The sequence below is a fragment of the Pterocles gutturalis genome, unplaced genomic scaffold (assembly GCF_000699245.1).
Source record: "Pterocles gutturalis isolate BGI_N339 unplaced genomic scaffold, ASM69924v1 scaffold3431, whole genome shotgun sequence".
Lineage (NCBI taxonomy): Eukaryota > Metazoa > Chordata > Aves > Pterocliformes > Pteroclidae > Pterocles > Pterocles gutturalis.
Window position 1 is genome coordinate 23,412 of NW_010100011.1, and position 27,727 is coordinate 51,138.

Sequence of the window (27,727 nt, forward strand, 5' to 3'; positions counted from 1 at the left end):
CCATGCCAAAATGAAGTCTCCAACAGCATTTGCCATACCTAATAACTTCAACATTTGAAAACTTACTATCTCGATGAAATACCTAGTGAAACACAGTCTACCTTTATAAAAAAAATCATTAAGGCAACCATTAGCACAAACTGCAACTTAAGATTTTGAAGACTGCGCTTCAATGGAACTCCTCTGAGATAATGTTAGCACATGTAATATATTATCATCATCAGTTAAAAGACACATAAAACGTCACGGAATCAAAGCATGAGGAACTGAGAAACTAAGACATTTCTAGATCAGCTGTCATTAAATACTCCAGTAATAAAGAAAAGAGAGTAAGTGTATCAATAGGTAACGCAAGTCGGTCAGCAACTACAGCAAGTTCAAAAAAGTGTCATGAACAATACTTACTTCGGACTTCAAACTGATAGTATTCCTTGGTTTTCAGCAGCGGGTGAGAAAAGCAATGCCAAGGAAGTTGCTTTCGGAGTTGAGGCAGAACATAATGGGTCACAAAGCCTACTGTACCCACCAATGCATAGAGAACATAACTTAAAATGGGCTAAAAAGAAGAATTGAAGAAATTAAGGTTCGTGTTTTACAAACAAAATCATACACTAATAATGTAATACCCTTTCCAGCATCTAGGCAGGCACTTCTGTAATAGTAACTCGGGAATGTATTTCTTCACAAGAAGCTGCATTATCAACTTTAAGATCAAACAAGAAATGCCTATGAGAGAATAAACCATCTATTTCTAACAAATTTTCACTAAGTTGAGAAGCATCTCAAGGCAAATAGCACACCAATCTTCCTTTATAGTCCATTGCTTCTGACCCAACTGCATTTCATTTTATAAATGATAAAGCCATTACCCTCTAAAGGCTGAACCCAATTCACTTTCTGATTTGATGAATAAAAGGAGGTATAAGCATAAGGAAAAACAAATAATTAATCTTACTTTCTCTTGAAAAGGTGAATAAAAGCTTCCCATCAAGACCAAACTCTTTCACAGAAGTCAAAATACTGCTCTATTAACATAGTACGATGACTGAATTTCACAGTAATGCTTTCTATACATTGAAATTTTCTCCAGATTTCTAGATATGTCATAGTAAAAGTAGGATTGCTTTATCTTTTTGTAAGCTCTTGATTCAGAAACTCTGTGAAGCCTGAACTATACAACTGGTGAAGAGCATATAGTCAAGTTTCTCAAACATGGGAGAAGGCAACATTTGGGAGGAGTGCTGAAGTCCAGCCATACAATAGAAGAGATATTTTCCTTAGGAAAAAAACTACCATATCTGCTTAAGTAGGACACTTCACCTGAAAACCTGAAGCTACCTAAACGCACATGCTTTTTAAAATTAGTTTCTTACTTTAACTGTAGACAGCAGCAGGAGGGTAAAATCCATCCAAAATACATACAAGAAGCTTTCATTTGCCTGATATTAGGCTGTCCATAAGCCAACCAATGGTTCCATTACAGGAATATCAAAGTAAGAAATTCAGCAACTGCAACTCTTTAGGCAAATGCCTTTACTTAAACAAATTAAAGCACAGGATCTGGTCCCATGTCACCACCATCAAGCAAGAGTCACATATACACATTAAAAATATCCAAAACAGTATAATATTAGCTAGACTAATATGTACTATGTCACACTATATATTTAAAGACTATCTACAACTAGTCAGGAGACCCAGTGCACTGCCAGAAGTATTTGTATATACAAGACAAACAGCAGACATGACGGAACAGCTTACCTGTAAAACTGTAAATACTGTACTGACGTGAATTGCAAAATAGAGTACACCGATGACTATACACACAATCAGGTCAGACTGCAATCGTTCACTCTGGAGAGTCAAAACAAAATAATTTTAGAAAAATACTAGCTTGGTGTGTCCTCTTCAGATTCTTAATGTTCATCAGCCATAACACTGAAACTGATTAAATATTTTCAAATTATGCCAGTGTTAATTACTTCCATTGAAGTTATCAGGAATTTCACATGATAAATCTTCTGGCTAAGAGCATTAGCTCACATAAGTTAAGTGGAAAGATGCATACACAAAATGAGGCAGGATAAATTAATACACCCAATATATTGTCTCTTGCATTCTGGACTATGAGGGAGTATAAGGAGCTCCCCAGAGCACTGATCAGAGAGCTGGAAGGGCTAACCAAATTTCCCATTCGTGACCTGGAAATTGCTTAGACTATGGGGCAATTAAGAGCTCTGGAAGACAGATGCCTAGAGCTAAGGACCAGGCAGACCAACTAGGTTAAACTAGGGTTTAACCCTTTTTCCTCATCCAGAAAGGTAAAGGACAGCTTTGGAATGACCCCGAGGAATAAGTCTGAATTTTCCATTACCCCTAAAAAAAATTAAGACAAGCTGTTGACAACAGGCAAAAAAAAAAAACCAAAACAAAAACAAAATGAGTAATGCCAGACTGAGTCACAAGGGGGCAATACGCACTTAGGGCCACTACAGCTCAGAGTCTCCAAATTTAGACCTGTTCCCACTCTGTAAATACAGTATTAATATTTTCAGCCCAGAAAAATCATTAAAGGATTAACTGCTCCAAAATCGGCCAAATAATTACACACAGCTATTCTTGCCGCAAGGTCTTAACTTCTTAGGATACTACTTTTTTTTTTTTTTTCTTACATCAGTAAGTCCTGATTTAAAAAACACACAAAAAAAGAATGTATCACAATCCTTAGCTCCCCAGCCCTCTTGGTGACTAACAACACAGTTTGAGAGCTAAAGAGGAGCTCACAACTCCTACAGTCATTCTCTCCTGTTAAGCATTAAAAGAATTGCAGTTTCTCTGCTCTACTTGCTTGCAGTTTACACACGCCGCATCTTGTCACACTTGTGCCTGCTGTACTAGGAGAAACTCATCTATACTGTTATTCCCTTACAGCCAAACCCTACACAAGATTAAATGGATGTTCAACCTTCTTTTGTAGAATTTAAACATACTAAGCTTCTTAAGTCTTTTACTTAGTGCTCCACCATGTGAAAAAAACAATATTTAAATATTACTACTTTCATAAATATTTAGAGTGAATCTGTACAAAAAATTCAAAGCATGTGCCAAAGTAAATGGAAGAGGTTACATCTGCTCTTTAAGGAAAAAGAAAAAACCACAAACCATAAAAAACCCTTCAACACTTTCCATCATTTTTATTTTCTGCTTCCGGAACACCATGCACAAAGCTCTTGCTCACAATTATTAGAAATACTGAGTTAATATTGTTTTGCTGCCATTAACTCTTTCACTTCTGCACAAAAGTAAGAATCATTTATTATTATCAATATGAGCAAGAAGAAAATCCTCAATGATATTTCACTGAATTTACACTAGGGAATGCCAATTCTCTCACATAATTCCTTTTAAACAATATAAAATTATACATGCAATATAAAATTATACTCTTAGTGCAGTACATCGGTTCATCTGCAGATTTAAAGGAAACACTGATATCCATTCTAATCAAGACCATGGTAATTAACAAGTGTTGTAAGCTAAGTAAGATCCAGACTGATGCTAGACAAACCAACACAACGTAAGTTCTTAGACTGGATTAAAAAAAAAAATAATTAAAAAGCCTACTTACCACAGAATTTCTAAGCTTTTCAGGTAAAGGATCTTTTACTTCAGACAGAGGATCCTCAGGGTTTTTGTCTTCAGAATTAGGAAAAAATTTTGATTGCACTAAAGAGCTTAAAGACGACAAAAAAAAGAACCCACTGAAAAGCATGCATTGTTCTAAGTGGTTTTAGAAGAATAACAAAGTCAAAAGTTCTATTACAAGTTGATTACAAGAAAAAAAATAATCCTAGCATACTAGTGCTTTCACAAGGCTGAGCAAATTTAGAAAGACGAGATCTCAACTCCATAAAAGAATTAGTTCTCTGGTTGAACACTGAGTACCATTAAAGACGAGTAGCCAGATGCTCAAACAAGCAGTTTCTCCAGTACCAACAGGAGTAACAGAATAGATGCTGAATTTTAAGTGGAGTTCTTAGTACTCATGAAACAGAACTTTAGTTCATAAATAACTGAACAGAAATGTAACCTGATGTAAAGCTTAATAGAGGTCTATTTGTCTACACCAACTAGAAAACCAAGAATTCCTTGGTTTAATTCAAACTTCAACAGCAACAACAAAAAAACCTATCCTACCCTGATTAATTCATTAATTAGCCATGCTGACCAAACTACTAAATTCTTATCAGACCTTGCTGGTACTAATGGCCAACAAAATTATACCTAAGCTTTTAGAAGATCATATGCAGCTCTACTAGCCATACCTAAGTGTCTTGCAACCCCTCAATGGGATGTTTCTCACAATACTCTATGCAGTACAGAAATTTCATTTTACAGACATGAAGCTCACTACAGAATGAGCTCTAGGTCTTCAAAGGCAATTACATATTGCAATGCATTGCAATGCTTAACTGTGCCACGTCTGGCTAAACAGGTGAACCTGCAGGCCAAGCATAAGCATCCAGGCTCTAGTACTTGGAAAGAACAAAAGAACAGGTTTCTAGGGACAAGGACCTCATACCAACTGGGTAAAGTCACCTGAACTACGAGCAACAGGACAAGGTTTAGTTGTCAACCCGAGTGTGTGAACACTCACAAATCATTAATCTCCCTGTCCACAGAAGAGGCCCCTCACCATCAACCCCAGACTACTGCTTGTCAAATACACCCAACATTATGGCTAAATTTAAATCCAAGTTCAAGCTCTGCCTAACCCAGGTATATGACTGAGCCTCTATTAGCTATTCTGTGGGAGGCATTTCTCCTACTGGAACTATTTGGTTTTACACACATAATTATTAACTGAATCAGAAATATTCTTATCATCAGATTGATACTCCAACTCAGAAAAGCAATATGAATACATGTTTCCCCATGCTAGATGGGAACACCCATCACCAAAACAGATCTTTATTGTTTTGCATTTGAGATTAAATTATTTGAACAAGTGCTTTGAGTACATATTCAAGATAAGAACACAGTAACAAATTTAGTCAGAGAAACAGTTAAAAAAAATCCACACGTGGTCTTCAACCTAAACTAGTGCTTTGAGCACCTCTTTAAACACAGAACGGGTACAGGCTGTTCAGCACAAATGCACCAGCAGAAAGATGGCACCTGACTGGCATTTTGGAGGACATCAGCAGGCAGTTAGATCAGATTTTGGCATATAAGTGATCGGCCAGAAGTCACAAAGAAAGGTTGTTGTTAGAGGAGGAACTAGGTGCAAAATTTGGGAGTTTCTCTCGTAACTACCCAGCCAATATCTTATTGGTTTTGTTAATGCTGATGACTACCAGTCCAAACAGTAATAATGTGTAACATCATTCAAAATGTTCCCTTGCAACTTGCTTATTCCTTGGGGAAGGGACACAAACTGAGTCACTTACAAAAGTACAGAAGGGTCACTACTTTGTCTGCTGAGATGATACGATATTGCCACTAACAAACCACAAAATATGGAGAAGAGGACTGGAATATGCTGCCCATCCCAAGAATCCTGGAGACAGAAATGAAATGTTAATAAAAAGGAGACAAAGTATAACATTTATCTGACATAGAAGAATTATGTATATCACAGACAATGGAAAAACTAACTACAATTCCACAAAAATGAAACAGGACTTTTAGTACAAAAATATTGTTCCATGTTTACCTATGTCTAAGTATAGATCAGAAACTCTTAGTATACATCCTTTAAGCCTACACCATCTTAATCATTAACGTCATCAGTTTTCATAACCCTTATGAAAAATTTCCTGCATTCCTTGCGACCACAGGTTCTTACAGTTGCATTTAGTCACTTCTTAATCTTGAAAGTTACATATGTTTTTACTCAGATTTTTTTTTTCTAATGTGCTGAATTCAGATTAAACCACTGGTTTTATTTTTGTTTTCATGATCTGTACTGGATCTGCAGAGATGACACAGAGATCACAGAGATTCCTTGCTAAAGCTTGTGTATCTTTAACAGATGTGTTTGCAAAAGGCTAATGAGACAAATGTACAAATTCACAGAAAGCTAGTGATGTTCTGCAGGTGATAGCATCATGGGAGTATTTCCTCTTTTTATCCTGTCAAAGTGGAAAAAAGCTAGCCAGCTCTGCATTGGAAGGTGCATATGCTGCAATTAATCATGAACTGAGAACATTTGATTATTGACACACACCTGAAACCAACAAACAGGACCAAAACCACACTGTTTTCAAACAGAACGACATTTCAGGCAAGAAAAAGCTGTTGGTTTTGGGTTCCCCCCGCCAGGCCCTGCTTTGCCAGCTAACTCTACCTTTTAGATAGGCACCCATCTCCACTTTGACACTTCAAACTAGTTCCTGGTTTCTTTTCAAGTAAAAATTAATTTGAAAATACTATTTCTGGTTTGCAGCACTGTAAAAAATACTCACATGAGCCATTTTGAGAGGTTAACAAACTAATACACAAAGACTGTGCTAGAAACAAGCTACTTAGATTATTTTTTTCAAGAACCAATTTAGAATGGAACTGACAATAAATGTCACACGTTTTTGGAAAAAAAAAAAATAGCCTGTTAGTGCAGGCACAAATCATACACCTCTGCTTTGTTCCTGCATGGCATCTTCTTTATTGACATCACAGCTGAGCAAGTATACAGCCCTATCAAATCAGACCAGTCTTTCTAACTCCTTTTTTTGCCTATTTAAGTATCTAAGATACCAGAAAGCAGAGAAAAAAACCCAAAACATTCACGTATGCCGTGTGTAAAATTTTGCTCACCTTCAGGGCACCATAGCACAGTCCGTACAACAATGCTACTGCCACAATACTACAGATAAAACTGTAAAGTGCTGCAAGCAGGCTTGTGGTAGCTGAATGTCATAGAAAAGAACGGAAAATTAAACAGTGTTATGTAGTTAGGTTAGAACACAAAATACTTCAGATTGTTTAAGACAGATAAAACCCCCTAGTTGCAACACCTCTCTGATACAAAAAAAAACCCCAACCCACAGTAACTACCTGTATTTTCCCTTACAAATTATTATTTTAAAGAGCAATTTAGGTGGTTTTATTTACCTCCTCATTTATTCAACAGCATTACCGTGGGAATGGTTAACAACTGCAACTGAAACTAGTCAAGGAAGAAAGCATACTTTTTGACAGACTTACTAGGACAGTAGTTCTATTTCTCAATAATCAACCAGAAGACCTTTAGCCTTTTTAAAAACATAATTAGTATTCTATGTTTAGAGGGTAGGAATACAAATAGTGTAATCACTGACTTTTTCAACTAGCCTAATCTGATCACAGAGTCACAGAATGGTTAGGGCTGGAAAGGACCTTAGAGATCATCTAGTTCCAACCCCCTGCCATGGCAGGGACACATCCCCCTAGACCAGGTTACGTCCCACTAGACCTGACGGCTACTCCTCATCTAATGCTTTTGCCACTGACATAAAAATCACCACTCACCATTGCCACCGAAGACATGAATATCCAGCTGTTCACAGAGATACATCACAAATGTATTCACCTGAGGCAGGAGACCAATGAAGAATACTATAGGGAAACATAGTGTAAACACTATGGAAGAAAAAAATAGTTGAAAAATTTGTGAATATGAAAAACACAGCATAGTAATGTACTCTTCAGTTTAAGTTCTATGGTATCACAAATGCCATTTAACTCATCATCACTGCAGTATTTCTACTGTTATTTCTAAGGAAAACATCCATTATGTAACCCTATCTCTACTTCAATGACTCAGAACTGACTGAATATAGAGGTTACATAGACCAATAGTCAGAAAATTTCTTGTACTTCTGTTTTAATCACTGTAGAAATGGATACATGCCAATTCAGGCTTTCCATTTTTATTTAGCAAATATCAGCCAAGAGTGTTTACAGATCAGAAAATGTCTAAGTTTTTACTCATCGTAAATGAGGCTTATCCGAGCCTAACTGCCTGTTTGGCATTACAGGAGCAAGCTAACACCAACCACAGGGACATAAGAGAGGCCAAGCATTTCACCTCTGGGTTTTCTGCCACTAATAATGTCTGACAATTTCACTCATTTTCCCACACCACTTCTGAAAAGGTCTGATCCTAAATTACTTTATTTTTTTAGCTAAAATGGGTAACTGTACAAACCATTAAAACCTCTGCAAATTACAGGACTTCAGAATGCAAAGATAAATGAATGCCACTTAATTTTAATACAGATAATTATATGTCCCAACCTGTACATATAATTTACTTTCTGTCTTAAGGAATAAAAGATGCAGAAATAACAATCTTTTACACAACTGTTAAGTAGTTCAGATATAATTCACAAGCAGCAGCATATCATAAATACTATGGTCTGAGGGATAGAAGGATCAAACCACGACAATAACCCTAGCAGACAAAATCTGACAGTTTAGGGAGGATTTTCTACAACCTTACTGACTTGTAGTTTAAGTGACCAAAAGAAGAAACCAATTTTACAGTATCCTGTAAAGAATCATAAGTCCCAATTTTAAGTTTCTAACTTCATATCCACATAATGGTTGGCTACTAAAGGACATCACATTAGAAATATCTACAGTGAGATAGGTACTGAGAATCTATTTTTTTTCCTACTCCTTGGTAAAGTTAAATAACTAAACATTGTTTAAAAAGATGTAGGTTCAGGGCTTTTTAAAAACATTGCATTCTGCAACTTTTTCCCAATAAAAATAATGAAATAAGACTAAGAACCAGCTACTCAGGACCTGAAGAAAACATTTTTCTGAATTTTCAAGTCAAACCTGTATCCCAAATCACTGCTCAAGGAATCCTACATAGGAGGCAAACAAAGTGTTCTCTCACTGACAGGTTAAAAAGTTGTTTCACGAAGGCCTGCAAGTTGAACTACCTTGGGTCCACTGAAAACAAAACTACAAAATAGGCCTGGGAATACAACATTCACAAAGAGTAGTCCATCAAAAAGCCACCATTTCTGATGGCTTTTAAAGTCCATAACAGAATTGCCCTGTAATGGGGACCAGTGAGGTGAAAACAGAAAATTGTTATAAACTTGGGAGCACATTTAGACCAATTGATCAAGTCCAATATGTGGGACACAAAATAAATTAATAAAAAAATTAATACCAGTCCTCACTTGTCTGTTGGCAAGGGCACAGCAATTATGTTATCTAAACACAAAGTTTGCCTTGTCCTGCACCTGTGTTGTTCTAGTAGTTATGACTGGGAATGGGAAAAAAGGCAGCTGAGATTTCTACTTTGTGCTAACAGAGTATGTTTCCTAGCAGCCAGCTTTCTTTGCAACACACACAAAGCTTTCTGAAACAGTGCTTCAGCAACCTTAAGAGTTGCTCCAAAGGCAAGGGGGTGTGCAGCCGAGGGGGAGGCAGGCTTTTATTTTGGTTTGGTTTTTTAAGAAGTGAGAGCTGTTCTGGCAATCTGACTTTTTATTGAGAGAACTGATAAGAAATACAAATCACATAAACTGGCGCAAGATACCCGAGAAGAACAGTAGAACATAAAGGTCAAAAAGCATTCACAGCTAGCTCTTGAACTCCGAAATTTTAAAAGCTAATCCCAAAATGGACACAGACTAGTGACTATGCCAGGATGTCTTTTTAAAACCGGAAAAGACTCTTAAGTACTTTTAAAAAGTAGGTCACCTTCACAATACTACACACCACCTACATATACCTTTATATATCACCTTATGGGACTATGAGTATATATTATGGCAATAACTCAAGATGATAAGACAGGGAAGAAAATAATTCTGAAATTGACAGAGCATAAACAAGGGGAAATGAAGCTAGTTTTATATCTTGGATGTGTCAAAAATATCTGCTGTCTTAACTTCTTTTTCCATTATAGATACAGAGTGAAGTATGCCAGTGCATTAATAGATCCATAGAACATGGAAAGCACCTTTAGAAATGTCTGGACAATACTCTGTTCATAAACAACCAACTTAGGCCTTTTCCTTCTAGACATTTAAATTTAAATACAGATTTACTAGCAGAAAGTTGAAGGGGGAAACAGTATGAGATATGAAATTCAGGATGCTCCTAAAATCAAGTAATAAAGACTAATTCCCAAAATGCCCGAGTCAGTAATTCTTATTAATTAACAGTAAAAAAAAAAAAAAACGAGAAGAATCATCGAAACAAAGACCAAGTTTTAATTTTTCTTGGACAGAAGGCTGTCCAAAAACTGGAGGCATGCAGTCATAACACTTAACTGTGCTGTAGTCTTTCATGTACAGATATTGCAGTACAGCTGAAGAGCAAGTGTGTTCGATTTAGATAAATTCTTACAGATTTTCTTTCACCTCTGAAGAGGTGATCCAGAGAGGATCACCCAAATAACTTTGCTCCGTTAAAGAATATGCACAAAGTTCCCATAATAAGATGGTCTTCAAATACGTATGTTCTCTCTCTCCTTTCTGTGGGTTCTGCCTGAGGTTACGTAGCTGTTACTATTTTCAATAAATTTTGTAAGTAAACAGGGGAAAGGTTAGTTGGGGCTTTTTTTTTGGAGGGGGGGAGGTCGTCATTTGGTTTTATTGGTTGGGTTTGAGGGGGGGATGGACGGGACAGGGCGGTGTTAAATGCCAGCAGTGCTGTGAATGCACTGCGCTGCTCAGAACACAATGAAAGTACCTCATGCAGCCCAAAATTATATTTTTGGTATTGCTAATAGACCTGTTCTGAGAAGAGACACATTAAATAAGATTAAATCTGTCTATAATGTTTTTAAAAAACATGTCCATACTGTTCTACTGGATTGCTAAATACAAATAACCTGATTTAAGATAACTCCTACTCATTTGCCACAAGCCTCTCTAGAGTACGAAAGTCCAAATTAAAGGATTTCTTTAACTACTGAGCAGCTAGGTCCAAGCACAGGGTAGCACATCCAGGTCCAATTTAAGAAGAACAAACAAAAGGTTCAGGGATGAGGACTAAGATTCTAGACAATTAAAAAGCTAAAAATATGGGGTTTTTCGTTGACATCTCTACAGTTTGGTACAGCAATGCTGCAGAAGGGGGAATTTTCCCCATAAACTTCAGCAAAGCTAAAGCTACTCTTTCCAAAGGAAACTAAATGAACAGCATTTAGAAAGCGATGATGCAAGAGTGTCATAACAAGATGCAGAGGGGAAAAAATAAATATTACTACTACAGTGAAGCAATTCAAATCCATGACAAAACCACTCACCTATAACTAAGTCCCTGGCTGAGAGCAGCAGTAAAGGGTTGGTGAAAGCCATTCCATACAACCTGAATCTTGTGGTAGATATGTTTCTGCTGCCATAGTCCAACAGCCAAATAAGACCACAACATAAACAGAAATATACAGGCCTACTATAGGCTATGATACGATTGTGACCCTGTTTAAAAAAAAAAAAAAGAACAATTTGTTTCATTAGCAGAAAAATTAACTGTTACTCTTCTGTTACAGCTAATTTCAGAACCAAACTTAATCATTGTTCACTAATTAACATACTGTCAACTCAGCACTTAAGTTTTGTGCATAAAATCCTTAATGCATTGCCTTGCAGTGATGTGTCTTTTTTCTTTGTGGCTTTGATATAACAAGGACACAACTATCAGATGAAGTTAGACTAAGCTATGTTTACTCTTATTCTCCACTAATTTTTCAAGTGCCAGAGAAACTGGCACTGTTTTTAAATGCCAGAGAAACTCTGACTAGGCTTCATAAGCAAGAGAGAATATATTAATTTTGAAGAAAAAGCAATTAAATTTCATTACACAGATACTGCTCCTGCTGGAAAAAAAAATATATCTGTATTCGTGTGTTCATGAAAGCGTACAACTTATTACTTAAAATAATATGATGACTTGCTGCAGAGGAATAATGCTTTTTCATATCTTCTTTAGGACACAGCAAAAATACTTTGTCTTAGCAACCTAGCAGATGCACAATAGAATAGAAACGTATTGTGCAACACCAGCACATTAACATTTCCGTGCTCAAATGTTAATGCTCACTAGAGCATTGCACACTCAACTTAATAGAATGATAAAAAATAAGGCTGTGTGCATGCTAGGACAACTGAATCATCTACAAGACCAGAACAGAACATCAAACCTGTGTCAGTTCATACCAGCACAGCAAATTACATTTAGAATATTTCTCAGTATAATTGCTTGAATACTAAAGATTCATCAAAGAACCTATCATGATATGGCTCTATAGCAAAAGTTAGGCTTAAAACAGGGAGGATGTGGTTTGCTAAATACAAACAAAGCATATGTGGGGGAAAAAATAATATCAGTTCCCTTCTCATACACTAAGACAACATAAGCCTCTTGTGCCTTATGAGAAGGCACATAAGAGAAATGCTGACAAGATCAAACCAAAAAGGTCAACTCTCTGTGGAAGTTCTACATCTGCAGAGTTAGCACAGTGGCACATGCCCGTAACTTACATGTCGAGGGGAAGAAGAATCTGGCTGAACACTCTGAAACCAAAATGGAAAAAGGAAAGTTAGCCAATCCGTAAGTAAGTGCATTTACCTCTCCCACCCCACCACTTGCTTGATTAAAGTTCCTTTAACAATATCTACAATTAATTTTACAATTGTCAAGCTACTCTACAGGCTTTAAATAGCACAACGTATTAAATCATAAAATCTGTTTAAAGAGTGTATATCTATAGACAAAGTTTTTTAAAAAAGTCATATTTTTAGAACTTTTACTTTTTAAATACAAAATACATTATGCACTTTAAATCAAATTTCCACCCTAATAATCTAATCAGAAGGAAATAAGCAATCACTCTTAAATTACAAAAATACCATTAACAATTGTCTAATAAAAACTAAGATGCTGATTAAAGATATGCTTAGATATAATTGCTTAATATGAATGCAGCGATGTGTATCCACTAAAAAAACCACAATAAAAAATCAAATTTAGTTTGTAGGCTGTTTTCAACCAGTAAGAACGTGTTCATCTCTGGGAAAACAAAAAGTGCATGAGAACAACAAATAAAAGGCTGTTTAACAAACATACACAGAACAAGTCTAGCGAAGTGACCTTGTATGACCATCTATCAAACTTTCCATGAAGCTGAAGTTTACTCATTTCTTTTTAAATGATAAACATGCAGTTTTTTCCTTAAAGCTCTAACTAACCTGCAACACCCAACTGAAGTTATTCCTATTGTTTACAGAAAGTGAAGACAGAAATTAAATACCTTCAACAGCGAGTACTGACAACTGGCTATTACCAGGCAGAACTGGAAGACCCAAATATCCTTGAAAAAGCCCTCTATAAGAAGTACAGAGCCCAGAAATGCAACTAGAATAGCTAGGATGACAGCTAACACGTTTTCAAGGATCTCACGATTCCTGTATTAGAGGGAGAGAAAAAAAAATTAAAAGCTAACTATGTGTAGGAAAAGCTGCAAGGGAACAGTTAAGATCAGAACTTAACAACAGTTATGCTGCTGGTAGCAAAGGAGTTAAGAATAGTTTTGAACTTGCATAGACTATGCTAGCGCACTGTCTTTTGGCAAAGCTAGTTGTTACCAGGATTTCAATGATAGCTGAAAGCAATTAGTATCTTATGGAATTGACCTTTAAACAGCAGAAGATAGCTTCAGCAGATAACTTCAGAAATAATTCAAATGCTCAACCAGAAGCATGGTCTGTAACACAAATCTACATTCAAGGCCCACACAGGACGATCACAAGCCTGTGAAAAATATATGCATGATAGCTTATGTATATAATCTGTCATTCATGATTTTGTAATGAAGAAAGTAAAAATACTCTCACTTGGCTAAGATATGCCAAGTGGAGTAAAGACAATTCCACATGATATTGGTAGTGCTTAGGAACAGAATTAACAGTATTTCTGCCTAGACAGAATCACTGCTATATTGTTTATCTCAAGGAAGTTCATGAACAAAATGTAAATACTCTATGTATTCCAAAAGCTGGTAACTGGGGGTCACCTTCATCTTATTCCACTGGGTAAATGCAGCAGGGACAACAGGTTACAGTATTAGATGACCTTTTGGAAAAAAAAATGCTTTGAAACAGCAGGTAAATTCTCTCTACTTGCTGAAATAACGTACATGTATGCCAAGTTCTAGACCCTTTCAATTAGTTTTATGGAAAAAGGTTATTTTCTAGCTTTAAAGATTAGCAACAAATCTCTCTTTGTGACCAAATATGTTCATTGCCCCACTCATGCAAAGTGATGCTTTTTCTCCTTTTTAGCATTGCTGGAGAAAAAGGGAGAATAGTCTCCATTACTGGTCCTCCCCCACAAGGACAGGCTGAGAGAGTTGGGGTTGTTCAGCCTGGAGAAGAGAAGGCTCCAGGGAGACCTTGTAGCAGCCTTCCAGTGCTGAAAGGGGGCTACAGGAGAGATGGGGAGGGACTTTTTAAAAGGGCATGGAGTGATGGGATGAGGGGTAATGGATTTAAATTGGAAGAGGGTAGATAGATGAGATATTAGAAAGAAATTCTTTACTCTGAGAGTGGTGAGGCAGTGGCCCAGGTTGCCCAGAGAAGCTGTGGATGCCCCATCCCTGGAGGGGTTCAAGGCCAGGATGAGGCTTTGAGCAACCTGGGCTAGGGGGAGGTGTCCCTGCCCGTGTCCCTTCCACCCCAAACCATTCTATGATTCTGTGATTTTAGAAAACCTGTGTTTTGTATTATTCTTTCATCTTTCAAAGGACAGTAAATAAGTACAGTTCTCTAAGAATAGCTTTATCTGTATCACTCACAGTTTAGTTAACCATTTTTCAATCTTTACTTTCTGAGGTCCAGAAACATACAAGGATCTCACCTATCAAATAAAGCCAGAAGAGTTAATCTATCAAAATTGATGCTAATCCAAATCTTAGGCAGGATCCAAAAGCGATAGTACTGCTTGACTTTTTGAGTTGCCTCCTCTTGAGGTTGCATGTGGTCCTGAAGGTCAGGGCTCAGGTCAATATCTTGCTGCTCCAGCAGATCTGTATCCATGGTTAGCAGCCTGTTCAACCTGATCTGAGGAAGAGAAAGCTAAAAGAAAGTCAGTATTAATGAAAGCTCATTTTTATTATATCACTGTATTCTACAAAAAACTGCTTCAGAAAAACCTGCTAGAACTATTTAGTTTCACCTTTAAGAATTTACATGTTAACCACTGTCAGTTCTGAGGCTTCTACTTACTTTTCCTGTCCTTATCATGGCAAATGAATAGCACCAGCAGCACTAATAGTTAGCATACAGCACAACTGCTTGGCTTTTTAGCATATGCCTTATTCCAAATGAAGTATGAACACGTCTTCCAAGCACATTATCCCATTTACCCTGAAAACTTCAAATTTGAAGGCAAGTAAACTGATATGTGAACAGGAACAACATATACTACAAGAATAACCTAATTCTGAATTTAAATAAAGTACAATACATTTCTTATAGTCAGCTAATCTGTATGCACACTCATGCCAAATGGTTGGTTTTGCATGGCAAAGCAACATATGCATGCATCAGTGGTCAAAGTCAAGCTCACTACATTTAGAATACTCTCAAACTAAAAAAAGCTCTGCCCTAACTAGTCCAGTACTAGTTATAACTGACTATATTTCTCACTTATTTTGTAGTTTGTCACTCTAGAGTGCTCTTAATATCACAGTAACAACCGTAAAGGACATTTAAGGAGAGCACTCAGGAGGTTAAAAAGTAAAGTTACTACAGTATGCATGTGTCATCTAGCCCACTTTATAAATTTCATTAACCAGCCAAGAAACATCTTAATGCACTGTCCTTTATTCTTAAACAGTATCATCATTAAAATGTAATTTAAAAGATTATGAAGATTTTTCATTAAAGCAAAGAATAAAATTTAAATACTGATGTCACCTTTAAGTGTCAAAATCTAGTTTGATTGGTTGGTTTTTTTTTTTTTTTTTTAATTAAAGTATAACATTTGATTTCTCGTTTTTTGAAAAAAAAAAATTATGTCTCTTTAAAGCACCAGTGTACTGTAACTATGCTCAGGCAGCTTTTCCTTCCTAGAAAAATACTACTAAAAACAACAAGCAGGAACACTCCCTTTCTAAAGGCATACAAAGCATACTAAGATAAGCTGTGTCAAAAAACTGGTGCTTTTTTGACAACTTTTTAAAACCTTGGTTTCTTCAAAAGGTAGAGGCACCATAACATAACATTTGTCACACTAATAATAAATTTCAGTGGAAATTTCCATTTAGGCAGATTTTTAAATATGAGTTTGCCTTAAAAAGAATCATTCCATCCAATGGGACCACACTGGCAAACCAACAGCACATAATGTAACCTCTTTCTTGAAGGCTGCATTACCAAAGGGGAGGAAAGCAAAGCAAGTTCCTCTAGCAGACACCAGGTTTGAAGAGCACATTGATCAAAAGCATGGTCAGGTAAATGGAAGTCTCTTGCTCCCTCTGTGCCAAATGCTGAGTCCATATTTAGTTTTTCCTTTTAGATCATTAGGTACTTCAATATACTTTATTTTGGTTTCGCAGCTTAAGAATCATGACCATCTACACTGTTTTCATGACACAGCAGTATCAGACTTGAGAATTAAGAGTACCGATATGTCTGGATGTGACAACAATATAAAAGGTTCAAAACTAATGAATTATAAAGTTATTTGCAGTATAAAACAGTGTAAGCCTCTACCTTTTTCTCCCCACTCACTCTTTGCATATGAATTAAAATTTTGTACAGCCAATTCCAACTACACATTTTTAAATTCCTTTCAGGGAAATTACTGAAGTTTCTCTTGGTGAGAATATGAAATTTACTCTTTCTGCTGCCTGCTAATCCTAGTAATGCACAGAAAGAAAACTCTGTCCAACTTGTTCAGTCATCTCTGGAACCTTTACAAGGCATCTCAGAACACCCAACTTCCATGAAATGTAGAAAATCACTATGCTTTAGATCAGAGGAAACCATTTATACTTAAGTTTTCAAGTGCCATGCAGAAAGATGAATTTATGTATATATGAGGACACTGCAACAATAAACAAATACTTTATCTTCGTTTAAACCCTGGCAAAAATCCTTCTTAAGAACAAAGAACTACCATACAGGACAATTCATCAGTGCTATAAAATTGGAAAGTCTTCTGATTTTTTGCATGCTTTACAAATAAATAAGAAAAACTTACTAGATCATGTGGATAAAAGCGAACTGAGGTAGAACTCGATACGTGAGAGTCCGTGTCACTACAAGAACAGGGGAAAGACTTCAGATTATAAAACTACATTTTATTTCAACCATTCTCATTTTCTACTGTCCCAAGTTAATTTTGAGTCCTTGCAAATTTTAGCTAAAAGTCTAAGTTTTCCTTCAATCACATATTTTAAACAAAAGTACCCACTTGGTCTTGTGTGTTGCAGTAAATTCTACAGGTAGAGTAAATCAAGAGACTCTTTACCCTTACCCTTGGTATAATTTTCCCAACACCTAGTCCCCAAGTTGTCTAACAAGGATCACCATGATAGTAATTATTCCACTTGAAAAAACAAAGATGTTTTATAGTCTGTTAGCTAATGATGTGTAAACACGCATCACATCTCTAAAAGACTATGTGGTCACACACAGAGTTTTTGTTAATTCTGTAGTGTTTTTACCAAGGTCCCAAAACGGCCAAAAATAGTACATACTTAACACGAGTCTAGTGAGCTACTTAATCTTGAATTGTTTCTGAAAAACTTAACTTTAAATAAACTTAATCCTCTGGTAAGAAGAGCAAAATCACTTTGCAACTTCCATTCATAGAGATAAGGAGAAATTTCTCTTACTGTATGAGAGTCCATATCCAACCATTTCTTTTTCCCCAATTTTGGATAGCTTTTGGATGTTTGTTTTGCATGTAAATCACATGGCTGTAAGACTTGTTTCAAATTTATGCAACTTCCCCTTAGTTCCTTGCCTTAAGATAAAAACATTTTTTGTTATCAATTTTACTTCACTGAAACTCAAGTATTCTCTAAAGCTGAGATCTGATTGTTTGTATGTGGCCAGTTTGTTCCTTCCATTAACACATGTAACTTCATAACAGCAGCCCTCAGCAAAGCCATTGCATCTGGAACATGCAAGCAGAAGAGGCAGGCATTGGCAGCTTTGTGCAAGGAACATAGAACTTTTTGTCAAAGTTCAACTCTACAAAAGGCACTTGCACACTCTCACAAGAAAGATTTGAAGATGGGAGCTTTTATATTCATTCCTCCATAACTCCAATAGCTATTCCACCTACACGTGGTGGGAATTTGTAGCATTCAGCATGACGCAATAGCTTCAGAGCAGTTCTATGTAGTGAAGTGGATTGCCCGGGGGTAGGGGTCACAGGAGGTTTTGGGTTGTTTTTCTTTCTTCTACCTGCTGTCCCTTCAGAGAAAGAAAGGGCATCTTTCCAACAGCAGATGAACTTTCCAGTATGTAGCTGGCTATTCCAACTGTAAGCCAAATTTTAACCTCAGGCATGTTAATACTTCCATGTATTGTTTCATGCCATCTATAACTTGAGAACAAATTTATCAGTTTACATTTGCTTCACAATTGGAAGTGCATTTGTAAGTAAGTTAATAACCATTATGGTCTTACCCCAAACCTGGGTTAAATCTTTTAAGAAAGACTTTCTATAAACCAATCAAAAATCCATTTTTCAAGTTCTCAGTTTGGACATTTATTGCTTAAACTAAAAATAGTCCTAATTTTCTGAGATTTATTTAAATGGAGAAGATTATTTATACAGTTAGTGTCATCTTCTAGTAAAAGTCACTTAGGTTTCAAAAGTCAAAGTATACGGTTAATATTTTAAATTGGTTTTTTTTGTAGTCCATATTAAATAACCTTTTAAAATTAAAATCAAAGATTTTGTTGCAGTAAGACAAGAATCATCACTCTTGACTGGCCTTCACACACACCAGATGTTGGATGCTCTTCTTGCAGCTGGCTCAAAGTTCACAAGTGACATGTCGCAGCCCCCTGTCTCGTAGAGCGTAGAACTGAACTTACCTATTAAAGAAAAGGTCAAAGGCAGGTCAAAATTTCATCATCTTTCACCCCACTGGCACTAGTTTCTATTTATTAACTTACTACTGAGATCAATTTAGATATCTAAATTTACATCAGTGTCAGAACATAAAATGTGATTATACATTAACATACACATTAACATGTCACCAGTGCAGACAGCACATCAGCTACTCAGTCCTTTTTCATACCATTTTACATGACATATATACATTAAACTGCAGTACTGAACTGAATTTTAAGAGTTTGTATTTAGGAGATGTCACCATTAACACAACAGAAGCACAATGTAACCCTTTTTCCCCCCTTAGAGAACAGGCAGGCAAACAACTTGCAATGACCAGCTTCTTCAGTTCTTCCCTCCCCCCCAAGCAGAACAATGAGTAAATCATTCACTATCAGCATTTAAGAACCAAACAAAATTCTCATGGGGAGGCACATGTCTATTTGAAAAGAAACACAAAGCGTGAAATAAGTGGCCATAGACACTTCATAAGTTATACTTCTAGAAAAACTAAAAAAAGGAATGGCAGCCAGAAATTTATTCTACAAGCCAGAAGCAAACACTTCAGTGTAAGAACAGAAGACTGCAAACTAACTTCTCAGATAAACCACTTGGAGTTACCGGAACTCCATTAACCATCATTTCCTAAAGCTGTTATTAAAAACTTCTTGAATGAACAATACCAATCTATTCCTAAACATATAATTAACAAAAAAGTAGCCAGAGATTGTACCTGGAATGATAAATGACTTTACTCACAATATGATGTTTTTACAGTGCCCCTCTCCCACAATAGTCTGATCAGAGAGATAAGCATTGTAATTTCCCCTGAAGGTCACGTTCAATATATTTCAGCTCCGAATGCAGGAAGCTGATTTTGAAATTGTGTTCTCAATACGAAGTGTTTTGCCAACTTCTCCGTCTCTTCTAGCTCAAAACCCTTCTTAAGCTATCATCCAAAGCATGCCATATTTTAAAGTCTGCTTATACAAAACAAAAAAAATCCCACTCTGGAGCATCTGAAGCAAAAGCTGAGTACACCTCTTGGCTGCATGTCTTGCAGCTCTTTCTCCTTCTGTTGATACAGGATAACAAGCGGTCCCAGGAGAAATATCTAACAAAATCAGAGCTTCCAAACTTTCCCCTTTCTGTAAGAACATAACCTGCTTCTGACACAGTGTTTTTTGATATATTTAAAAAAAAAAAACAAAAAAAAAAAACCAAAAAAAAACCACAACAAACCACCACACTATGATCCTGCTCCAGCTTCTTTTCAGACCCACAGACAATTAAGTTCAATTTAGAAGCATTTCAAAGCAAGAAAGTTGAAGTCCTCAAAACAGATGATTTAAACCAGTGAAACTAAGGAGAAACATTGGTATACTGAAAATATCTTCATAAAGCTTCCAACCCTCAGAGGGGGCACTTCAGACCAACTAGACAGATACTGCAGCCATGCTAAAACCAACCATTCTGACGAGACAGCTACATAGCTCAGGAGTCACATACAGCCTGCGTCAGAGCTCAGTAACACAACAGCGCTCTCTCAATATTTAATTACATCTGCTATCAGCAGATAGCAGGAAATACAAGTAGAAAGTTCACCTGTTAGAGTTTTCTCAATAGGTAAGAATTTAATGAAGTGTTTGAGTTAAATATCCTCTGGTTTTAATGCAGAGTGTAGCAAACAGTTGTTACTGAAGTTTAAAATTTAAACTAGTGCAAGACATGAGGAATCTTCCTCCTCAAAACTAATTAATAACCTCAGTTACACAGGACTATTTCTCAACTGCATCAGTAAAAAGAAAAAGTCAACAGCAGACAGGAAGGTATTAGATAACACGCTTGAGGTTCTAGTCAGGACAAAATCATGCATAACTTATTACAGAAAAATCTGTGCAACCCGTCCTTAACAGAGACAAGTGAGTTTGGGTTAAATTCTTAACGTTTTTGCAGTAATCAATTGAGAGCCTGGAAATTAAACTTTATGATTTTTCAGTTAATGACATTCTAGTCACAGAAATTAGAATATACTACTTGTAAGATATAACTTCCCATTCTCTTCAGCTGAGATAATACATCAGATACAGTATATTTGTTTCAAAAATAACAGACAAACAGCAGCAGCAAACAGAGAAAACACTAAAATCCGATTGTTTACACACAAACTACAAAACAGACTCAGGTTTTGCCATACTTGCAATTCACCCCCCCCTACTTATTTATATAGACTTCCTATTGATAGTTGTTAAGAAAAGCATGGCTTCTCAATAAAAGGAAGGAGCCTCCTTGCCCCCCCCCCAGGTTTTGGGGTTTGTTTTGTTTTGTTTTTTTCTTTTTCAGATCAAAAGCCTCTCCAGAAAAGCCTGAATGCATCCAAAGTAGAAAAGATTTCAGGACTATTCAGTGCTGTTGAGGATGCAAACCCTAAAGCGTGACTGGAGATTCTACAGCTGAGCCCCAAAGTCCCATCAATTAAATACTTTTTAAACTATGTGAGTCCTCAGAGCAATCTCAAACTCTAATGAAGGATCCCAACGCTCACAAGGTTCAATTATATATGGATATACCTAGCAGTTTTAGTTACCCTAGTAATTTTCTCTCCCTCCCATTCCTAACTCACCACAGCATCACACTGAAGCAGCTTAAGGAAGAAAAAACTTCCTTAGGGAAGTCCTTTCTCTAGGGACTGTACTTCTATCACATCGTGAACAAATGGCAGACTCAAAAGTTTATTTTTCAAATCAAGTGATTTAGCCACTAGCATGTTTGTCCACTAAACAGAAATGCTTGTAACTTCTTCCCCTGCTCTGCTCAAAGGGAGAGCTGGGAGTTCTTAGCAAATTTAACTCACCCAAACAATATTCTATCTACATGAGGCTATAAAAATAACAAATCCACGCCACTGATACTGAGGCACACAAATCATGTTTGTTCTGACATGAAGAGAGGAAAAGATGAACACACTTTCTTTGAAACAAGTTTCCTTGTTTCAAAAGACAAAATATCACCAAGTCCAGACACGACCACGTAACAGTTCACACTGTACACACCGGTGTTCCCACAGTTACAGGACTCAATGAAAGCAACAGGCTGAGGAGCTTACACAGATGAAACCTGGACAACTTCAGTGGCTTAGGGATGCTCTGACTGTTTCCTCAGACAAGTTATTTCCCAGTTTTCCATCTAATAAATACTACTTTGTTTTAAACCTCTCATAAACCAGTTCTGAAAACTGCTAACACTTTTTGACATGTTGAAGCCTATGTAGATCATTACGATATATTCATCTACTACTTATGACAATATCTTTTTTAAATCCTAGTCAGCAAAACCAATAAAGCCATGTCCTGTACCATGCAAGGAGCTGTTATTTCCAAAGGGCAAAATTTTACCTTCAATTTAAGTTTTAAGTTAGAACACTTTAAAGCCGTTCATTTTTTATTTCTATATCAAGTCTGTCAAAAAACTAACTTACCTATATCTAATTACACAGACTACAACAGGGATATTTTCAATAGGAACAATGGAAAGCGAATATTTATTTTCTACTTGTACCTTTGAAAATACCCCCCCATCCATCCTAAAATAAATTAAGTCTACTTATCATAAAAAGGTATTGAGGAACTAATTCAAAATTGGTTTTAATCAACTAAGTGATCACTGTATATATTTATATTTAAAGAAAAGTTTTGATCTTCAAGACCATCCAACTGCCTGTATAAACTAAAAAACTTAAATCTGAAAGATTATCACTCACATATAAGTGATGCAACCAGAGGTCCAACATAGCAGTGTAACTGTACCGAAAAGCTCCAGATGACAAGTTCTCTTTAATTACAAACTCAATATTCCTCAAGGAAAAAAAAAAAACAAAAACCAAAACTAGCTGAAGACAAGAGGCTGTTATTTCACCCCAGTTTCAGAACCTGGGCATCTGCTCTAGTAACTCAGTACTTGGTTTCCTAACTATTTCACAAACTGTAACACCTACAGCCTTCACTTCAGGGACTGAAAAATCCCACCCATCACCTATTAGAGGGAACAAAGGCCATCAGTACTGCCACACTGCGCTCTGAAGACACCTAAATCATGGTGTTTTCCCGCCTTCTGGATTCGTATTGTATTAATCCTGCCTATAACCATGGCATTTGGCCTGCCACCTTTCCCTTCTGTCCTGCATTCCTCCTATTATTTACTTCATGTTTACTGCTCCACATTAAGCTCCTTTTCCATCCTTTCAAGTTTCTTCTCCCTCACCCCTTGTAAAACTACAACATAATTGACAAAAATCTTTCTACTATGAACCTGGAGAACTAAAGACAATGCCTCAAGGCATCTCTTGCCTTACTCTCAGGACAATGCCCAGTTAAAGACAACTGTATAGTCACCAGACTGGATGTAGGTTAGGTATAATACAGTAAGGTCCCTCTTTCATAAAATAAGTCACCAGAATCAAGTTAGCAGACACAAATCCTTAAAGCAAACAAAAAACCAAAAACTGTGTGTCTTGTTAAGAGCTGCAGCTTGACATCAACAAATAAATGGAAAGAATGAAGAAGCAGGTACTGCACTGGTGCACAAAAAAAAAAGGAAAAAAAAGGAGCCCTAAATGTAGGGGCTTTTAATGTAAATTAACACACGCCTTGTTTGTCTTCCAGAAGAGCTGGAATATGCCAGTAGAATCTCAGAAAAAAAAAAATACTTTTATGCATTGTACAGAGATCTATAACCCCATCTACTACACTTGTCACTTATATTTCCAGTTGCTGCAAATCAGGTTCTGTTTCCATATCTTTTCCCCAGCCTCCATTTTCAATTTTTTCTGCCATGGGCAGTCACAGTGATTTCCACAGTGACAAAGAATTGGTCATATCACCTGGATTGCTTTGATCAACATCAGAATCAAAGTTAAAGAAAAAAACAACTACCCACCCCCAAACCATACCCAATCTAAAGTAAAGTAAGAGGGTCATCTTTGACTGTAAAGTATCCTGGGACAACAGAGCAAAACCAAGAGCCTTACACTTAAGGGAAACAGAGCAATAGTGTTACCTCATCCATGACTGAGGATAAAAAAGCCTCTAACCAACCAAAAAACCCACAACAAACCATGTACCAGTTATAAGGAGAGATATTCTCCCTCCTTGTCAAGCCTGATAGCGGAACATGTCCATGTGAAAGCTTGGACCATTTTGCCAACTATTTAACAAAACATTGTACTTGTCACACAAAGCCCGCTACACAGGCTAGAAAATTATTTTCCTAAAAATAATAACAGATTTTGCCTATAATAGCTGCTTTCCCACATGGAAGGTTTCTAAACAGATGCTCAGAGCTTCCAATCAGGAATAAACCCCTTATTATATATCAGCTCTTTAACTGAGCAGATCATAGAAGTTTTGTGCCTCCCAAAGACAATGTGCTGCCCAATATAACTGTAAGCACAGTACACACAAAATTTCAGAAGAATTTAGCTATATCAGTTTTTGAAGAATCCAATACATGCCAAGTGCAATGAATATGCCTGAATGCAATACTGAATTTCTCAAAAGATCCACTTTGACTTCTACTACAACGTAGTAGTATAAGTTCTTAAATAATTCGGACTTAAGTAGATCATGTATTAAATAATGAATTCTATAAAACTTGACTGTATTATGTGGGTAAGATGAACCAAAGCCTTCAAATACAATAGTGGTGGCTTTAAGCATAAATGTCAACATTAACCTTGGATAGAGACAACAAGTATCCCTGAATTTCAGGGTTATATTCCAATACTTTTTCCAACAAGAAATAGAAGAGTCCAAATTAAACAAAGAAACCCGTAGTTTCATGTGACAAGCTTTCACAGTTCAGAGACACATGCAAGTGTTGACAAACAAGTCTCGATTTTTCTATCTAGAAACTAGTAGAGCCACAGACTCTAAAATGAAAATTATCAGATAAGTAGGTTGTGTGTATTTAGCACAACCATAGTTAAATTTTATAAAACACCTCAGAGAATGTCAAGGTTGTTTTCAGTTTTGCTTATATTAATTTTTTCCTTATATTGCAGCTAGATGGTGCAGAAGGATGGCAACTTGTTAGCCAAACTCATACATAAAAGGGGTACCACAGCCTGGCAACTCTCGAAATCTTCCCCACTACTGGAATAAGATGACCATTTATCTTTAGCACTAGGTTACAGTAAGGTCTGAAGTAAGTGCTTTGTCAGTGTTCTGAGCTAACCGGTACTGTGTGTTAGTACTGCTAACTGCTTAAAATATCAACACTGCTAACTGCGAGTTCTAAAGATGCCCATTTTAATAACTTGAGGAAGAATTCTATATTAAAGCTGAAGTCAGAAGTAATTCAGGCCAGGAATTTCTCCACATCTGCCCCTGCATTACTGTGTCACAGGAGATCAGTCACTTATGACCATCTTAACTTCCTTCTCCCTGGCAATTTCATCAGCTGCATAGAAGTTAATAGTTAGGAATACTACATCAAATGGACCATGAAGAACTAAGAGGTACTATAAAGCTCCAGGATACTAAGAAAGAGTCCGGATTTTCTTCCATAAATTAAAAGCGTACATGAAAAGTAAAGCACTCTAAAAAATAAATCTTCATGTAAATGAAACAGCTGCTAAGCAAGACTCATCTAAAAAAGTAAGATCAAGAATTCCTAGGGGCCGCAACAAATATTTTCTTCAAGAACCAGAAGGTCCTCAAAGTTGGCATCAACCTCTGCCCAACCACCTGTGACAACGCAAGAAAACTTATGCATTATACGTGTTACATTGTTCAAGTCATGAAAGCTCTCACACCATCACTACTTGTATCAATACATCCTCAGAGTGTTTCCCATCATGCAATTGTTAGAGAAAGTGCCTGGAAAGGTGACTGTGAAAGGCAAGGAATTTGAGCAATATGGCCTTCTACGCAATGCACCTACAAGATTCAGAAACAAAGCTAAGGTTAGCTGATTTTCACCGCATTATTACCGATACATCTGCCGTATTAAAACTTCCATGTCACCAAGGTTACATAAGGCCTGCATACCAAGTTCATCGTGCAAACTGCTACCGCCTACAGCAGATGCAGTGGCATGTGATGCTTCTAAGTGGACACTCCCGTTTCTCACCAGCAAGGAGGCGCTAGCGCCGAGCACAGCTGCCTGGGAAGGGGAGCAGGACTGCTCTCTGACCTGGGAGGAGGGCTGCTGGCCTTGCTGACCATCTTGAAGGCTACGAGAAAACACGCATTGGGGACACATTACCAGGAAGAAGAGAAAAATAGCTAGAAGTGAAGTAAAACAAGACTTTTTTGTTTAAAGAGGAAAATTTTTAAAAGGATAGCATTAAGAAGCCACTTACTAGGGTTAAGGTAACCCGTGGGTTCTGTATAACAGAATATGTGTACACTAGTTGCATCGGTAATCTGGAGATACAGCTCCTGTCCTACTATCTAGAAGTAGTATTTCTTTCTAATATCTCCTAAGTCACCCTCAAGTGTATTCTCGTAAATCTTAATTTGTGGGTGCAAAAGCAAATTGCTGGTGGTTAGTCTAACTGCAGACCAACGCGAGGTGTCACGTACATACAGTAGTGACTATTCCAGTCTTCTCATGATAGTTAGGGTTCTCTTTGCTCACTGGCATATGAATTTATCAACTGTTTAGTTAGCCATCTGGGGTTTTTTTGGACACAATAACATCACCTTTCTTGCCATTAATCTGCACTCTAACCACAAAATGTCTTTAGGCTTTGTTAGTAGCCCTATGCTACCACAGAACTTGTAGATAACTGTAGTTAAACATTTGGATTCAGAACTTTTTTGAAGTTATTAAGAATGCTTTAACAAATTATCAATTGCCAAAAGTTTTAAGTCTATTTTGAAGTTATTTTGACAGTACAGCAAAAACTTTATTACTACCAAAGAAAATCTTCTATACCCAGATACATACCTGCTTCAAAACACAGGTTTTAAAAATCAATTTGGGCTTCAGAAAAATTTGTACACTTACAGTCATATGAGTAGACAATGCACGAAAATGTTAGTTCTCCTCTTCACAACCTTCTCATTTAAAAACTATTTTATAAAGCTGTTTAACAAAGTTAGATATTCTTTAATACCTTAATATTAAACATGGCAAAGAGTCAGAATACATGACATTTACACTTGTACATCACATCTACTTTGCAAGATTAGTGTTTTTATTATGCTTCATTTTGTGCATTTAAAGTTACATGTCAGACGTGACAAAATTAAGAAAAAAATTTTTAGACATAAAAATTTAAATTTTGAAGACTACAGAAAGTATCTTAAAGATTGTTTTTCAAAAGAGTGTTTATCACCTGTTGCTTTTAACATCTCACTGTTTACAGTGTGATGCTACAGATGGCAAGTGAGGCAATTGAAAAAGCAAGACCTTACTAAGAGCTGAGGGGTTATACCTGACGTACTTGCTTTTAGCAATATTTTCTAGAACATCTACTTTTCAGTGCTTTTGTTAGAGCACCACTGGAAAACAAAATATGGATATGAAAACAAAATATGGCTATAAGAATAGGTGTTAGGAAAAGCTCATGCAAAACAAAGCAGACATGCACACAGCTCATGAGGTAAAAAACTGCAGCTCATTATTTATA

The 27,727-nt window shown here is 36.6% G+C and overlaps 1 protein-coding gene across 1 annotated transcript in view; it reads right to left on the bottom strand.

The window, feature by feature from the left end:
• The window catches only part of PCNX (pecanex homolog (Drosophila)), a gene marked incomplete at its 5' end in the record, with an annotated part of 49,720 nt that extends 23,397 nt beyond the window's left edge, over nucleotides 1–26,323 (bottom strand). Inside the window, 13 exons of the mRNA XM_010077941.1 lie at nucleotides 406–556; nucleotides 1,762–1,854; nucleotides 3,629–3,734; nucleotides 5,451–5,560; nucleotides 6,817–6,908; nucleotides 7,510–7,620; nucleotides 11,261–11,432; nucleotides 12,495–12,527; nucleotides 13,265–13,418; nucleotides 14,869–15,071; nucleotides 17,218–17,275; nucleotides 18,980–19,070; nucleotides 26,139–26,323. Coding sequence (XP_010076243.1) covers nucleotides 406–556; nucleotides 1,762–1,854; nucleotides 3,629–3,734; nucleotides 5,451–5,560; nucleotides 6,817–6,908; nucleotides 7,510–7,620; nucleotides 11,261–11,432; nucleotides 12,495–12,527; nucleotides 13,265–13,418; nucleotides 14,869–15,071; nucleotides 17,218–17,275; nucleotides 18,980–19,070; nucleotides 26,139–26,323 — 1,559 coding nt within the window. The remainder of the gene's footprint in view (nucleotides 1–405; nucleotides 557–1,761; nucleotides 1,855–3,628; nucleotides 3,735–5,450; nucleotides 5,561–6,816; nucleotides 6,909–7,509; nucleotides 7,621–11,260; nucleotides 11,433–12,494; nucleotides 12,528–13,264; nucleotides 13,419–14,868; nucleotides 15,072–17,217; nucleotides 17,276–18,979; nucleotides 19,071–26,138) is intronic.
• Nucleotides 26,324–27,727: the final 1,404 nt, after the last annotated feature.